General features: G+C 39.4%; 1 protein-coding gene across 4 annotated transcripts in view; it reads left to right on the top strand.

Moving 5' to 3' along the window:
* CIT (citron rho-interacting serine/threonine kinase) overlaps positions 1 to 15,972 on the top strand; it is a 68,818-nt gene that overhangs the window by 25,352 nt on the left and 27,494 nt on the right. For 2 of the 4 annotated variants that reach the window (XM_066331329.1, XM_066331330.1), the window contains exons 13-22: positions 2,225 to 2,395; positions 2,620 to 2,679; positions 3,239 to 3,292; positions 4,441 to 4,581; positions 4,950 to 5,075; positions 7,990 to 8,085; positions 9,793 to 9,909; positions 10,350 to 10,459; positions 13,065 to 13,239; positions 14,502 to 14,699. In XM_066331329.1, the coding sequence (XP_066187426.1) occupies positions 2,225 to 2,395; positions 2,620 to 2,679; positions 3,239 to 3,292; positions 4,441 to 4,581; positions 4,950 to 5,075; positions 7,990 to 8,085; positions 9,793 to 9,909; positions 10,350 to 10,459; positions 13,065 to 13,239; positions 14,502 to 14,699 (1,248 nt within the window). The remainder of the gene's footprint in view (positions 1 to 2,224; positions 2,396 to 2,619; positions 2,680 to 3,238; positions 3,293 to 4,440; positions 4,582 to 4,949; positions 5,076 to 7,989; positions 8,086 to 9,792; positions 9,910 to 10,349; positions 10,460 to 13,064; positions 13,240 to 14,501; positions 14,700 to 15,972) is intronic. The other 2 variants (XM_066331331.1, XM_066331332.1) reach the window with 1 other exon arrangement.

Genomic DNA, 15,972 nt, shown 5'->3' on the forward strand with positions numbered 1-15,972 from the left:
ATTTGTGCTGACTCATATGAGCAGGTGGATCTTGGCCATTAAATACTTGGACCATGATTTTTAGGTCAGAGGGAACTGATAATTGGAAGAGCCCCTTAGAGTTTTGCTGTTGGAAACCTGAGACTTGAGAGAGAGTCAAATCAACAGCATATCAGAATCTTCAAAACCTAATAATTAGGCATTTGATATTCTTAGGGCGAGGCTGTAGGTTCAACTCATCCTCAGGTACTTGGATAGAAGAGCATGGTGGGTTTGTGGGGTTTTTTGTTTGCTTGGGGCGTGTGTTTGGTTTTTGTTTTGTTTCGTTTTGTTTTTTTTGTTTTAACTAAACCTGTGCTCTGGTTGTTACTTGATGAAGAACTGTACTAACAGACAAACTTGCAAAAAATCAGAATCTGTACTTTTTTCGAAAGCCCCACTCATTTCTGTGTAGCTTCAGGTACATGCCCTGAACTTGTCTAGTAATCTGTGCTTAAATACCTCTTGGTATTTTAAAACTCTGACCAATGCATATCCCAGACATTTGTTCTGTGTTGCCTTGAGTGGTGTGGCCTGTTCCTCTGACCTGATCTTATTCAAAGACAGTCTTGCAAATGTGATGAAACAAGAAAACCTGAAATATTACTAATTATCCTCTCTTCTTTCTTCTTTTCTCCTTCCCCATTCTCCTCCCTTCCCAATTGCTCATTGTCACATTGGCAACTATTGTCATACCTGTAATTCTTTGGTCAAGTGTTTGCTGATATAAAAGCCCAGTATTTTAGGAAGTCTAAATAAATTATGATTTCTGGGCAGAACATTTATTCCTTCAAACCATTCTGCCTTTTTTGTTCAGAAATTTATAGGTATGAAAAGAATATTTGAGTTAATACATGCTTAGTTATTAGGAAAAAAGCTCTAATTCTTTCCAGAATCATTATTTCCAAGAAAATAAGATCATCCTCCTATAGGAAACGAACTGGAAAGAGTAGGGCCCTGCCTGGCTTACAAACTGGAGAACCAATTTTGGGATTACAAACCATTCTTTGCTCCCTGTAAGGGGCAGTAAAGCAATCTGCTAAAGGCCTGGCTTCTTTCAGTATCTGCATAAGCTCACCACACTGGAGAATGAGGGGCTGCCATCAGGGTCAGTGCTCGTGCAGTCACTCATGGAGCTGAAGGCAGCTGCCTGTCTGGAGGGAGCGATGACAAACCTGATTCTGTCACGAGACAGTTACTCTTCTCAATATGGGGGTAGTCAGGCATACTGTAAGACATTAAAATGGAAAGAAAGCTAGACTCCCCCACTGTCAGTCCTTCACAATCTTTGTTCCCAACTCTTGATGTGCATGTTTTCTACTTGTTCTCACCTTCATAAAAAGTACCTTGATTTTGGAGAGGGCTTTTTGGTATGTGGTTTTTCTTTTTTGCTTTAGAGTAATTTTATGAAATGCGTACTTGCAGGACATAGTTAATGTTGAACATAATTAAATTCTTTTCTTCCAGTGAAGCTATGTGAAGCAATCTCTCAAGCTAGCCTCACTTTGAGTTCCCAGTCTCATTGAGATAGTCAATTCAAATGTTCTTTTCTTTTCCCACGTTCCCCTGCCAAATGCCCTGTCTTGTGGTCTCCTTCATGGGGAATCTTTATTTCTGCCTGGATAGGCAAATATTCTACGAGCAATGTGAGTTTTAGATAGTTTTTCTAAGATAATATTTTATTTTAGGTTGTCTCCCATACTGAGCAATGTGATCCTTTTTAACTCTGTCAAGAGAAAGTAGCTGATGGCTGCAAGCCAGTGTGTGCTACCCCTCTGCTTCTCCTTTCCTTTTACCCAAGCTGTGCAGATCTGTGGTAACTGTCATGTTATCAGCCTGAGAAAATAGATCTTGAGGGAGCATCTGGGCATTTAATAGAGACATCAACTCAAAGGCACATTTCTGTTTCAGAAATTAGAAATGTAAGTAATTTTTATCATTTGTATGTATGTGTTCCTGCACTCTCAAAAAGTCAATGTTTTGACTTTGAGGTATTGAGTTGAAAGTGGCAAGACTCAAACCAGAACACCATGGACATTATTTTATTTAGTTTTTGCTGTTTCATTTTGTACTTTACCTTTCTGCTACACGCTCTTAAATGCATCTGTTGCCTGCAGTCAGTATTCTGGAATCTGCTGCTCCAGGCATTTTCCCCTGTTGCCTCTAAACTGTAATCCCTTCTCCTTCCCTTTCACCGTAACTGCAGGAATACCAAGCTCAAGTAGAAGAGATGAGGCTGATGATGAATCAGCTGGAAGAGGATCTGATCTCAGCTCGCAGGCGCAGCGATCTCTACGAGTCGGAGTTGAGGGAGTCCCGCCTGGCAGCTGAGGAATTCAAACGTAAAGCTGCCGAATGCCACAACAAACTGCAAAAGGTAGTTTAGGCTTCATGGGAGAGGGGGCTGAGGCTTGCTGGAGTATCTGGTGCTGTTTGACACATGTACACACAAGTTGTGGGTGTGCCCTTCAAAGATTAGCGTGGTTTGTACAACTAACACGTGTTTTTCATGATGTGACTTATGTTTGGTGTAATTGCAAGAGGTGATGACTGGAGAGAAGCTTAGCTTTTTCTGCGATTTTCATGTATTTTATATTTAAGTTACAGGTTAAAGATCAAGGCAAAAATGAGGCAGGAGAATTGTATTCCAAACTGGAAAAGGTATGTTGCTTCAGTGTCCTAGGTTTTATTTCCTGGGTCTTTCATTTTATGCACAAAAACCAAGAAAGTCTTTGGCTAGTCAGCAGCGTGCATGGCCTCACAGCCCCCACCATCTTTCATTTTATGTTTTAAGACATCTTGGTGTGATTCACTGTTCTCTCTGATTTGATATAAAGCTGTCTCTGGATAACCTGTTCCTTAAAGGATTATGTTGAGAAGCCAGGCAAGGACAGGCTGTTATGTGTCATCCGAGTTTGGAGTAAGGCTGGGGATACATCAGGGTTTTCTTTACTCAGAAAGAACAGCAAATAAAAAGCAAAAAAGAATTCTTAGTGTTCTTACACTGAACAATCTCCTTGGTGGCCAAAATATTAAATCAACTGGAAGCTAGCAAAATGGGAATGAATTTACCAAGGAGTGTTTTAGTGTGTTGGAATTACAGGGGGAAAATGAAGATTTTTGGGAAGCGAATTAAAACAAATATGGTATCATAGGCAAAGAGCATCTTCTCCTCTTTGGTTTTGACTCTTTCCCTCCATCTTTTTTTATCTAACTACAGATCAATACAGAGCAGCAGGCCAAAATCCAGGAGCTGCAGGAAAAGCTGACAAAGGTAACGACTGGGTGGTGAAAGTGAGTGTTTCACAAGATTTCCCAGTGAAACCTTAATGAAGAGGAGGGATGCACTTTGTTTTACCCTCAAAAATAGAATTAGTCATAGCATGGGGGATGATAAGGAAAAGGGGGTGGGAACTGGTATCTGAAATCACTGGTGCTCTCAATATGCTTTTGGCTCTTGAGACATGTCAACAGTGTTTATTTTTACAAATGAAGCTGAGTCAGAGCTGGAGTAGTGTAGAGAAATTCTCATTTAAAGGCCTGTTTGGGTATGCTCTGGACACTGCACTGGTCCCTTGCTTCTGAAGAAGGGTTCAGCTGGTTTTAGCTCACTAGTACTAGTACATGTTGGACTCGCTTTAGTCTCCCAGTATACTCTGCTTTAATCATTTGACAGTTCAGTTTTTCACAGGTTCTTTACAGTAAAAATATTGAATGAAAAGTATTCACAACAGAATCAAAACACCTTATCAATGTCTGCTGAAAGTAGTGCAGAATATCTAAGATTTGCTGTCATGGTCAGTCTGGCACCTGAGGTGTCACTGTAAGAACAGTCAGGGAACTTCTCTTATTGGAATCCTTCAGCAGGAAGGAAAGGGATTGTCGTAATAATCCTCTGACTGAGCTTTTCAAACTTGGCACCTGCTGAGAGAGGGCTATTTCAAGGGTAAAGATCATGAACATGGAGGCCAAAACTACATAGAAGTAGTACTTCTAATATTTCAGAACAATCATGTTTTAATGTCCTGTCTCCTTTTCTACCTGCATTAATTCCAAGGAATTTTCTGTTGGCCAACAGGTTATTCTCCTTGTCCTTTAGTAAGAGTATTTTGTGAGTTCTTTTAAAGAACTTGGGATGATTTTGGGGATAGATGTAGGATTTTCAGGATGCAGAGTCAAGTAACTTGCAGTATAGCAAGACAAACGTGTATCCTAAATTTTAATTTTTTTTGTGAAATAGAAGTAAAAATTGTGTATCAGAAGTTAAAATTTGGACTCCTGCACATGTTAAACTGTTAAACCAAAGTTCTGTAGTGGTTTAACTGGGAAGGTTGACCATCTTGAAGTTCTAAACCTTTCACACACCAGATTTGTGTGTGCTTTTCATATAACACCTGTGTTTTCTTCTCTCTTGACCCTCAGGCTGTGAAAGCCAGCTCAGAGGCAACAGAGCTCCTGCAGAATATCCGTCAGGCAAAGGAGAGAGCAGAGAAGGAGTTGGAAAAACTGCAGAACAGGGAAGATTCAAATGAAAGCATGAAGAAAAAATTGCTGGAAGCGGAAGTGAGTGCAGAGTGTCTGTCTAGAGTAAATTAGTTATTGAGATGGGTCTTAGTTTAGGAACCCTCACCTGGGTGGCTCTGAGCAGCATGTATTCCTGTAGTAATTCTTCACAGGAAATAGTTGTTAGACATTAATCTATTTTTAATTAAAAAAGCATTTCTTTGAGGAAAACAGAGGAGTTTTATTTTCAGTGAGGAGCTGATAAGGACATGTGGTTAGCCTGGGGCATTTGGGGCGAGATGAGGATTCAAAAAATGAAAGCCAGCCATATATTGACTGCTTCAGCCTGTTTTCTCTAGAAACTACTCCTTGCTTTGTGCTAAAGCAGAGTTGGGGGGCCTAAACAGCAGCTCATAATTGCTCTGCAGGAACGGCGCCATTCTCTGGAGAATCAAGTGAAGAGATTGGAGACTGTGGAACGGAGAGAAAACCGCCTAAAAGAAGATATTCAAACTAAATCTCAGCAGATTCAACAGATGGCAGAAAAAATTCTGGTGAGCAGAGGTGAAAATGAAACTTAGAGGGTAAGGGTTTGTAAGAAAGGGGTAGGGAAGAATCAGAAGATGTAGAATTGCATTGAATAAGGTGGAAATTGTTGAATAAAGGCATTTGTTTCTTGTACCAGTCATACTGGAGAAAGCTTAAACATTCAAATACAATTTGCACCTCTAGTTACAGATTCACTTCTGTGCCTTTAGTTTTAATAGTGCTTCAAAAGTGGAGTCATCTCAGTGGGAAAACTTCACTCAACAGAGGAATATTTAAATTCTTTACCTAGTGATTGTTTCAGAGGTAAAACATTCTGAGGGTGGGTTACTACAACAACAAAAACATCTATCTTTTAAAGCAATTTGCAGAGGAATTTAGAGGTCAGATCTATTAGAAATGCTTACATTTTGAAGCAGAGAGAAATTAGTCATCCAAACTGTTCATCTCCAAAGATATTTGTTAGGAAACCATTTGCACCCACATAACTTCTCTGTTGGCAATTTCTTGTTTCTCTCCTGGTTAAAACTATTAAGGCAAGTTAGTATGTCAGTCTCTAGTGGATCAAGCAGAGAGTGTTTCTAATAACTTTGCTCCCCTGGGACAGAAAGCATGATTTAATACCGTAATAATTAAATTTATTTTGCCTTCCTCATGGTTTTCTGTGTGTTGCCAATTTGACAAGGAAAAGAAGTATTTTATTTTACTGGTAGTATTCCCAAGCTGAGACACACCTGAGGAATGCCAAATGGAAATGTAAAAATAAACATACTTGGTGTCAACAGTTATAGACCTGTGCATTGTCCTGGGTGTGTAGACCTTAGCATCAGAATGCTAAGCACTGTCAAGAAAAGGTAGAATCAGTTCTTTAGTAGTGCTGTTTCTTTCAAATTGTTTTGATAGCAGGAGTGCATGGTAAGTGGGAGACTATGGTTGTGCTGGGCTCAAAGCCAACTTTATGTTTAGAAATAGTGTAAAACTTTGAATTGTTTCATAAGCCTCTTGTGTGTATTTGGGGATTGTTCCTTGGATTTGATTATGTTCTCTGTGGAGGAGAAAGTGGAAAGGAAGGCAGAAATATCAACTAATTGTTTTACACCATGGGATACATTTAGCTCTTCTTATAGATAGTTTCCATGGAGTCCTGACAGAATATTGGAGAGGTACAAAAGTATTTTATAAAAAAAGTCAAACAGGCATTGAAGAAATAATCCTACAGATTCTTTCCTAGTCCCTTGCAACTGATCTGGAAGCACAGGGTACTGGTATTCTTTTCTCCTCCACTCCTACCCTGTACCTTCCCTCAAGTTTTCTCTTCAAACATTTTTGACTTTTCCTGGTATAGAGAGGTAAGAAGGGAGTTGAAGATGCAGAGTTGCATAGAATAAGGTGGAAATTGTTGAATAAAGGCATGGTTTTCGTGTACACTCAGTACCTGAGAAGTACCTGCTCCATCTGTCTGTAAGGAACTGATGAAGAAGTAAGAAACAAGTTAGAGAGGATACTTCTGCCTGCCTGAAAGTGCAGATCATTGCTGTGATGCCAATAACAAAGGCAGTGCTACATAGAAAATACTGAGTGAGAGCAGGAATGGTAAGAGATTACCTTTTTAAGCCCACACTGGCTGTTAAGTGCCACTGCAGGAACCGGTGAAGCTTCTGCTACAATATGAGCAGTCTGATGCTGGGAGCTTTGAAGCTGCTGCTGATCTGGTTGTCTGATTCTCTGCCAGGACCTGAAATGTGTGGGTTTCTGGGGGAGGTGAGTTGTCCCTCTTGTTGCTGGGAGACATATTTCAATTGCAAAAAGCAGCAATCTCCATTCCATGCAGGAGTGTCAGGGACTAGGCACTGTCAGTGACCTACTTTTGGTGAACCTCCTCTTTGATTCTCACTTCTGGAAAGGGAGGTCTATTGCAATTACTGGAGCAAAAAAACCTTCAAGATGAGGAAGATCAGGAAAAAGTATATCAAAATACTATGAAAAGTACTAAAACACACACAAGTATCAGGAAATTCTCCTGTGCTCTGCAGTAATGAGGGCAGACAGGAGATGCACATGCACCTCAGCACCTGAACCTGTCTATGCAAGAGTCAGCCCAGTGGTAGTGAATGACAGACCTAGACCTGCTCCTCTTCTAAGGAAATTATTGGAATGGCAAATATGACAATAAAGGAGCACAAAATTGTAAGCTTGGCTCTTGAGAGGTGTCCTGTTGGAAGGTGATTAAAGATAGACCCCAAATAATATAGTCAGACTGCAGAAATAGCTAATTTCTGAAATACAAATTATTTAAGGGCTTCATGGCTGAAACTATCTGATGTGAAATAAAGAGGCTAGAAAGATTCTGCTATGTTCCACCACATATATTGCATCCTGCACTTTTCATTTTTGAAGCCATTTATAAATAGCATTTCTGACAACATTTGTCCAAGGAATACAGCAAAGTAAATGCTATTCCCCCTCTGAATGCAAAATGAAAAGCACAGACAGCAGTACCCCGTTATTGAGCTCTGCTGTAAGAAAACAAGTGAGAGACCTTGTTAAAAATAGATCTGAACTTCCTGTGATGCCACTGCAGCTATAAAATGTTTATAACTATGTGTTTTCACCAAATGTCCTTGGCCTATCTTTGGGTATATTTTCCTGGGAGATGGAGATTCTTACCATGGAAGTAGAAATCTTTGTCCTTAGCAGTGTTCCCACTCTGCAGTAGATGGGTCGGCACCAATATTTAAACTTTAAGTTGACAATGTTCAGGTCTCATAATACCTTTTTTTGTTTTACCATGACAGCCCTGGACTTGGGATTTTTATAGGGTGAAGCCTTAAAAAAGAGAATGAATATTAAGTACCCATGTAACACATACTCATAGCACCTACCATTTCCTTGTGTCTGAATATGAATTTTTGCTGCTTTTAGGAGCTGGAGGAAAAGCACCGTGAGGCTCAGATCGCAGCACAACATCTGGAGTTACAGCTGAAACAGAAGGAACAATTCTATGAGGAGAAACTCAAAGTAAAAATATCTTATCTTCCTACAGGCTTTTGTGGGTAGAATGAGTTCAGGGAAAAACAGTTGCCTTTAGGCTCTGACTGCTTTGTCTTGTGGGTTGCCTTCTTGTTACCCTTGCTGCAACTTTGAGGGTGCTTAGTGAAATCTAAATGAGTTTTCTCCTATTTTTTCTGCCATTGTACTTTATGTGTGTGTGGCACTGGATAAGGAGAGGTAGAATTTGAAGGCAGAACTACAGGAAGGCATTTGTTGGTTGTAATTTGACTTCTGCTGACTAAATGATACTTAGCTAATGCTGTTGGATCTCACACCCTGAAGAAGCTTTCAGTTCCCCCTGATTTTCTATGAGTGTTCACTCAGCCTACCTGCAAGTTTAAAATGCAGCAAATAGTAGACCATTTCTGAAATTCCATCTTGGAGCTGGAACATCTGCCAAGAAGCCACAGAAACCACCCACTTTGTTTTTGTCTTTTCCAGGGTAGCATTAACAAACAGTTAGAAATAGACATCATCTAAAATTTTAGGGGAAAAAAAGCTGGCAAATAGGAATATGCACTGGCTCAGGATTTTTCTAAAGAACTTGCAGTATGACAGCCAGTAAATGCATTTTGTAAGAATCTTTGCTAAGAACAAATTATTCTCAGTAGAAACAGTCTTTATCTTGTACATTTATCTAGTACTTTAATTCTACATTTTTGCTTAAATGAGAGAGGATATAGTACTTAAGAGGAGAGAAGAATTTTCTGTGGGAGAAATATAAGGAAAAAAGAGAAGTAAGATGATTTGCTGGCAGATCAGAGCATGTGGTTATCAGTAATGAGAGGAGAGAGATGGAAAGCCAGGAAGATCAGATGTAGATGTTAAGAAAGAAGTGGTGATCCAAAAACTGCAGAAGAGGATTGGCATTGGAAAAAGAATAAAAAGAGAACTGGTAAATTATGAGGGCCTATGTGGTAGGGTTTAATAAGAGAAATCAGGAAGCCAGGTGAAAGAAGTTTGAAGGGATAAAACAGGACATGAGGGTTTTGTAAGTGGAAAAATCTGTGGTGTCCAGAATTTGTGCCTTTGAAAAACTTGTCTTTGAAGGAAAAGACCTTCAGTTTAACAACTGATTTAGATATCTGGTCATACAAACACAACATGCATTTCAAGAAAAATGTAGCCATTCCTTACTTTAGTCCTGTTCCAAATGACAGCTATTTGAGCCACAAAAAGAAGCTTTTCACTTTGCTGTTAGATTTTTTTCTCTGACTGGAAGAATTCATGTGGTCTCAGTTGCTTTCTCATCCATACCTATGGAACTCACAAATTACTTGTGAGCCATGTTGGTAGGGCAGCCAAAGGATGGGCACTTTCCTATTTCTTCTGCTGTACATATAGGAGTAGAGAGTCTTTTCTGTTTTCTGTTGCATTAGGCTGGAACAGTTATTGAAGACAGTTTATAGAATTTAAAATAATAATTAAAAAATCTACAGTATCTCTATGAAATCTTACTGTTAAATTCAGTCTTCAAAGATGACTGAGAGAGTGCTCTTTTTGGAGTTTGCTCTTCCATGGATGTCATGCAATTGCATCATGGATTTAAATTTGCTTGAGATATGACCAATTGCTTACAAAAAAAAACCAAACCTGTATTGATGATTTTCTTTCTGCTTGCCCTTTGCCCAGTGAAACAGATATAATTTAGACAAAAGAAATGTCTTCATTTAGGTGTTGGAAAATCAGATGAAGAAGGATCTTGCAGATAAGGAAGCACTTGAGAATATGCTCAGAAGACATGAAGAAGAAGCACGTGAGAAATGCAAAGTCCTGGCTGAACAGAAGGCGGTATGTGGTGTTGAGCTGAAAATCAAAGCTGTTTGAAGAGTAGCTTTCTGAGGTTGATTTCAAACAAGATAATCTTGTTTGAGGTTCTGTAGTGCTGCTGAGCTGCTTTGAAGGAAATTCATTGATTAATACAAATTTGAAAATACATTTTTTTTTAAATTCAGAGTATCTTCAAGAATATTTCCATAAAAAAAAGCCATGCAGCTTGCTGCGTATCCCTTGTTTTGTGCCTTCATAAGAGTTGCTTTTTCCCAACATTAAAGCAATAGAAAGCAGCTGCAAATAGCTCCAGTAATTGCATCTGTGTTGCTCATTTTGGCCATTTGATCAGTTTTCTTTTAGTTCTTTTTGTTTCTGGAAAAAGTTCAGACTTTTTAATAAACTTTATTTTTGTAACCGCTGGCGTGGCGTGGTCTCAAAGGCTCACTGCTGTGTTTCAGATGATCAATGCAATGGATTCGAAGATCAGGTCACTGGAGCAGAGAATTGTGGAATTGTCTGAGGCCAACAAACTGGCAGCAAATAGCAGCCTCTTTACCCAGAGGAACATGTAAGTGTGGCAGCTGCTGTCACTGCTGAACAGGTCTCAGGAAGATGACCTTAAAGCCTTTTCCAATTGGAATGATTCTCTGATTCACCGTGTAAAAATGGCTCTTTTTTGCAGGTCTGCTGTGCTCCCTGCTTGTTTTTCAGTGATAGCCTTTCTAAAATATGCTTTGTTCTTCAAATAGTTGGGGCTCACTGTGTATTTTGTGTTTTCTCAAACATGACTGGGAAAATTGGTTTGTATTACAGTATTTACTTTTGAGCATTTCCTAAGGCAGGTGATTTGTGTAGGTTTGCCAAATATGTTAAATGAATACTAATAACTTTATGTCTGAAATACCTCTGGAGAAGCACACATTCTGTCTTTAAACATAAACAGTGCTAATAGATTTATATTTTACTCAGTTCCCCTGACACATGATTTTGAAATTGAAAACATTAAACACCCTTCACTCACAAACATTTCATCATTCCTTGATGGATGAGAAGACAAGGAAGAACACTAGATTTTTAAGCCAAGAATTTCTCTGCTTGTTGTTGAATTCTTCTGTTTCAGATCCTTTCATCTACCCGAACTTCATTTGTCTTTGGATTTTAGCTGAGATTCCTGATCTCTACAATGAGGTTTTTCCTTCATAAATGACCTGGAGGTGTTCTACTCAAGTGTAGGAAAACGCATGGATTGTTTGATACATCCTGCAGAGCAGGACTAAAACAGTAATTTGCCCTTGCTGAGTTCAGAGATTCACCAGCTTGGTTTGCACAAAGGTTTCAGTGTCCATCAGCTGCTGGATCTAACATCAGGCAGTGCCTTTGTGGGAAGCACGTGGATAGATCCACCTCTAATACTGAATAGAATCAGACAAGGACAAGTTTTGGCAGAGACTTGCTTTGGTTTCATTCATTTTCTGTGGTCATTATGCCTCCAGATATGTAATGGCTCCAATTTTCATTGCATTTCAAATACCTTGCAAGTTATTTTATGAGCAGCCAAAAACATTCACAGAAATAACTGAAGAATTTGATTGTATTGCTTGATGCTTCAGATGACCTCCAGTTAATCACCCAGGGAGTTTGTTGAGGCAGCAAAAGCCATAACTCACCTTCAGTCTAAAATAAAACAGATAGGTCCCAAGGTGGAGCTGGGAAGTGTATGGAAGGTTGAGTGTCTTTAGTCATGGGTGCTGAACTGAGTGTAAGGACTTACAGCATTCTTTGGGAGCCATATCCTTGACTGGAGAGCCACAGAAAACAAGAAAAGCACATAATAATGTTTTAACATACAATTCAAAATAGATTATTGGGAGACATATTGTCAAATGATGTACTTTGCAGGATTGGTAGGAGATAGTACAGAATTAGCAACATTTTGAGAGAAAATTGCTTAATTATGCATGCAGCTAGTTAATGAATTTGTGCTTATTTTGTGAATTGGGCTGTTGAAAATGTATAAATTGTTGTTGGACTGTGTTTTGAACGCACAAAAGCTGCAGCTAATCTGAGCATGCATCAAGAGGAGAGCTAGTGATTAAACCCTTCAGAGGAGAGGGGAGCTCTGCAAGCTTTTGTTCCAGCAGTATCTGAGGAAACCAATGATTATCAGGTTCCTGAGAAGATAGCCCAGTAAACAGCAGGAAATGAAATAACAGCATTTGACAGTTCTGGCTGACAGTAATCTGTAGAGGTAAATTAAAAAAAACAGAGAGGGTGAAAGGGTGGTTTTGCTTGCAGTGCAGAGAAATGTGAGTCAGAAGACTTAAGTTCTATTTTTAGTTTTGTTAAGTCTTCCTATTTGATCTTGGGCAACCCACATAATTTCTCTGGGATAGGATTAATAACAGCTTATCTCACAGTGAACTTCTTAAAATATTAATTCATTAATATATGTAGAGCTTTGTGAGGCTTCCAAGTAGAAAGCACTATATGAGGCACAATTTTCCAATGCATGATAACACAATTCCAGGAACTGTAAATAATGCAGAAAGACCCCTTTTTGCCTTTTTTTTTTTTTTTTGAGGGTGTCCATTTCAAATGGTAATAATTAATCATTGCCAGCTCTCAAAATTCTTGTGAGAACAAGTAATTATTTTTGTTCTGTTTGTGGATTAAGGCTTTGATCAGAGACAGCAAAGCTTCACTTCAGTAGGTCAAGTTCTATTTCCATTACAACTTTCAAAAGCCCTCAACAAAACAACCCCCAACAAAACTACCCCCAATCCAAAAGCATGGGGTTCCTCTTGTCTCATGGAAACACCCTCTGAGAAAGCAACTCCTAGAATTTATTTTTCCCCTATAGAAAAACATGTGACAAGGAACTGATGAAGCGAGAAGAATGGATTGTATCTTAAATAGCATTATAGATTACCCTCTGCAGGATTCTTTGTCTGTGCAACTGGCAAATATGGAATTTTAGTGCTCTGGGCATATGTTGATGAATGCACTAATATTTTTTTTTTTTTTTTTTTTTTTTTAGCTGGAATGTAGAATTTAAGCCTTGAACTTAACTGTTCTACTTAGCAGCAAACTCGTGCTCTTCCTTACTTCACCCCAGTGCAAGGACATATGCTAAGGGCATTTTGGGTTTGTCACTTGTGCATTTCTCCTATCAGGAAAGCCCAAGAGGAGATGATCTCAGAGCTCAGGCAACAGAAGTTCTACTTGGAAACACAAGCTGGAAAGTTGGAGGCCCAGAATCGAAAATTAGAAGAACAATTGGAAAAGATGAGTCACCAAGATCACACTGACAAGAACCGCCTGCTGGAGTTGGAGACACGGCTGAGAGAGGTGAAAACATGACTCTAATCCCTCTCAACAAACTTTCTTAAATCTATCCTATTTCATCAATACAATGAAAACTAGAAATAACTTGTTGTAGTGGTATTTGAAAGTGTATTAGTAATTAAAAAAAAAAAAAAAAAAAAAAGGCAGCTCATTAAAAGGAAATGAATGTAAGTATTAAGGACTTATCACCCTGAATATGAGCTTTTACAATTCTATTTCTATGTTTGTTAGTACAATAATACCCTTCTAGTATTGTCTGGGTAGAAAATAATAGCTCAGCAATGTACAATGACCAGAGAGAGATAACCTGTAGCCTTAGAGTCTACAGCTTAGAAAGCAAAGACCCAGCAGAACTGCTGAAAAAAAAAAAAAAAAAAAAAAAAAAAAAAAAAAAAAAAAGGAACCTGCTGCTTCATGCACCATTTTCAGAGTTTTCTAGCAAGAAAATCTAACAGTAATATGGAAATATAACCTTCTAAAGATCTGTGAGCTGTGCCTTATTTTTAATTTTGTTATAACTAGTTTGGATGTACAAATTCTTCTCCAGTTTCAGCCCACTAATTTTCAGCTAAGGCTGAAATCTTGCCTTCAGCTAAGGTTGATGGACAACCAACCTGTCCTTTGGCCAGAAGCTGACTGAGACCAGTGAAGGGTTTCTGACAGCCTTGTCACACACCTCAAGCACAACAGACAGATTCCCTTGGGATAGCAGGGAACCTGAAGAAGGTGCTATGGTTTGGAATTTATTTTGGACTCTGAGATCTGTTTTAGCTGTTCATTTCTTATCCTTGGATTGACATGTTTATCCCTGTATGCTGCAAGAAAACTGTCATCAGAAGCCATCCAGGTAAATCCAGAGCCAGATGAGCTGTTGGGTTTCTTTAAAGGGAATCTGAAGGGAAGATGAAACATGGAAGTTGATTGCAAAATGTATGTAATGTATGCCCAAAGATTCCCAAATAAAGATCCTTAGAGACTCTTAGCTTCAGTGAAGAATGTTCATCACAAACTACTTCAGCATTTTATATCAGTGCTTGATATGTTTGAGTTACAGCTGGAACTATTCCTGTGCCCTTGTTTCAAAATGCCAGGTTGTTTTTTCCAAGAAAACCAGTAGATTTTAGGGAGTAGACAAAGCTGTGTCCTTGATTTCTCAGTGCCTTAAGCAGTCTGTCAGGATATGATTCTGGGAATAGACGAGACTACATTTCCTCTCATGTCTTTGTTAGTAACTTACATTTGGATACTACTTTGTCTTTCTTCAGGTTAGTCTAGAGCACGAAGAACAGAAGCTGGAGCTCAAGAGGCAGCTGACAGAGCTGCAGCTGACCCTGCAGGAGAGGGAATCCCAGATCACTGGGCTGCAGGCTGCACGGACAGCCCTGGAGAACCAGCTCCGCGAGGCCAAGACCGAGCTGGAGGAGACCACGGCCGAGGCAGAGGAGGAGATCCAAGCCCTCACGGTGAGCCCTGAAACTTGTCCTGGGAGCTGCAGATACACACTAGAATTGTGTAGGTGCATGTTTCATAAAGAGGTTAAAAGGAATTTTTATGATCTAACTCTTAATTTTCAGAAATGGATATGAATTGTGTCTTGTGTTGATAGAGGCATGAATGGCTAAAATGTCAAATTTTGCCTTTAACCTTGTGAATGCTTCCTAGTAATGGTTCACTGTTGCCTAAACTGACTGATGGCTTGTAGGAGCATTATTATTTTTGTTTTGAGGCGAAAGTTGCATCTGAAATTGGTATTGTTAGGAGTTTAACTCTGTGATTTACTTATTTAAATAATAGCTCACAAGTTTGAAAGCACTTGATGGTCATAAATGTTTTGATGAATTTTTTTTTTCCTATCAGTTACCCTACTTTGAGGACACTTATTTAGGGAAACAAAAAGCCCCACCAAATTCCTAGGGAGAGTGTTCTAACACAATTTTATTCCAGTGCTTGTTTCATTAAAAATTTCCATGTGTGTCTTGCAGTCTGGTGAGGCGTGAGAGTGATAGAAAGGAAAACAAAGTTCAAGTCCTGCCATCCTCTTCCACCCCTACCTCCTGTAAATGGAGTTCTAGATTATATGCTGCTGGTTGCTGTCTCTTGAGCACAGAAATATGCTTTCAAAGTGTTTGATTCTAAGAAATATTTCCTTCACAAAAGATTCCCAGGGATGCAGGTACAGAGTTTGACCTGCAACAGCTAACCTCCTCTTGAGCAGCAGCCTTTAACGACCTTCAAATCCTGTGATTTGGAAGTGTTGAAAATGTACATTCTCATGCTCCAGTGGCATTTAATCAAAGAACTGCTCCAAATATTGCTGCCATTGCTGGTTTTGGGGAGGGGAGATGGGCTCAGCTGACATGGGCACTGGTTTATGCTGATGCTTGGGGTAGATGAATGGTGGAACCATTCCCTCAGTTCTAAAGTGGGCACAGGCTGGGCAAGTGCAGCTACAGCATTGAGGCCTGAGAATAACTGAATAGAAATGGCTTTGGGTTTCTTTTTGCTCAGAACTGAGGCAGTCCCTTCCCAGCTGAAAGCTTTGCATAACAGCCACTCTCACTGCCAGGGGGCTGGCAATACACTTGGGATCTTTACCCAGCAGTGGAACAGATGAATATTCATGACCTGTGTTCACTCAGTTATTGCTCCAGTTAATGGGGCAAACTGGTAGTGCTGGAGCAGGTGCTGTTAGGCAGTCCAGCCCAGTAGGCTTGGGACTATTTCTGTCATGGAATT

This window comes from Sylvia atricapilla, chromosome 17 (genome assembly GCF_009819655.1).
Source record: "Sylvia atricapilla isolate bSylAtr1 chromosome 17, bSylAtr1.pri, whole genome shotgun sequence".
Lineage (NCBI taxonomy): Eukaryota > Metazoa > Chordata > Aves > Passeriformes > Sylviidae > Sylvia > Sylvia atricapilla.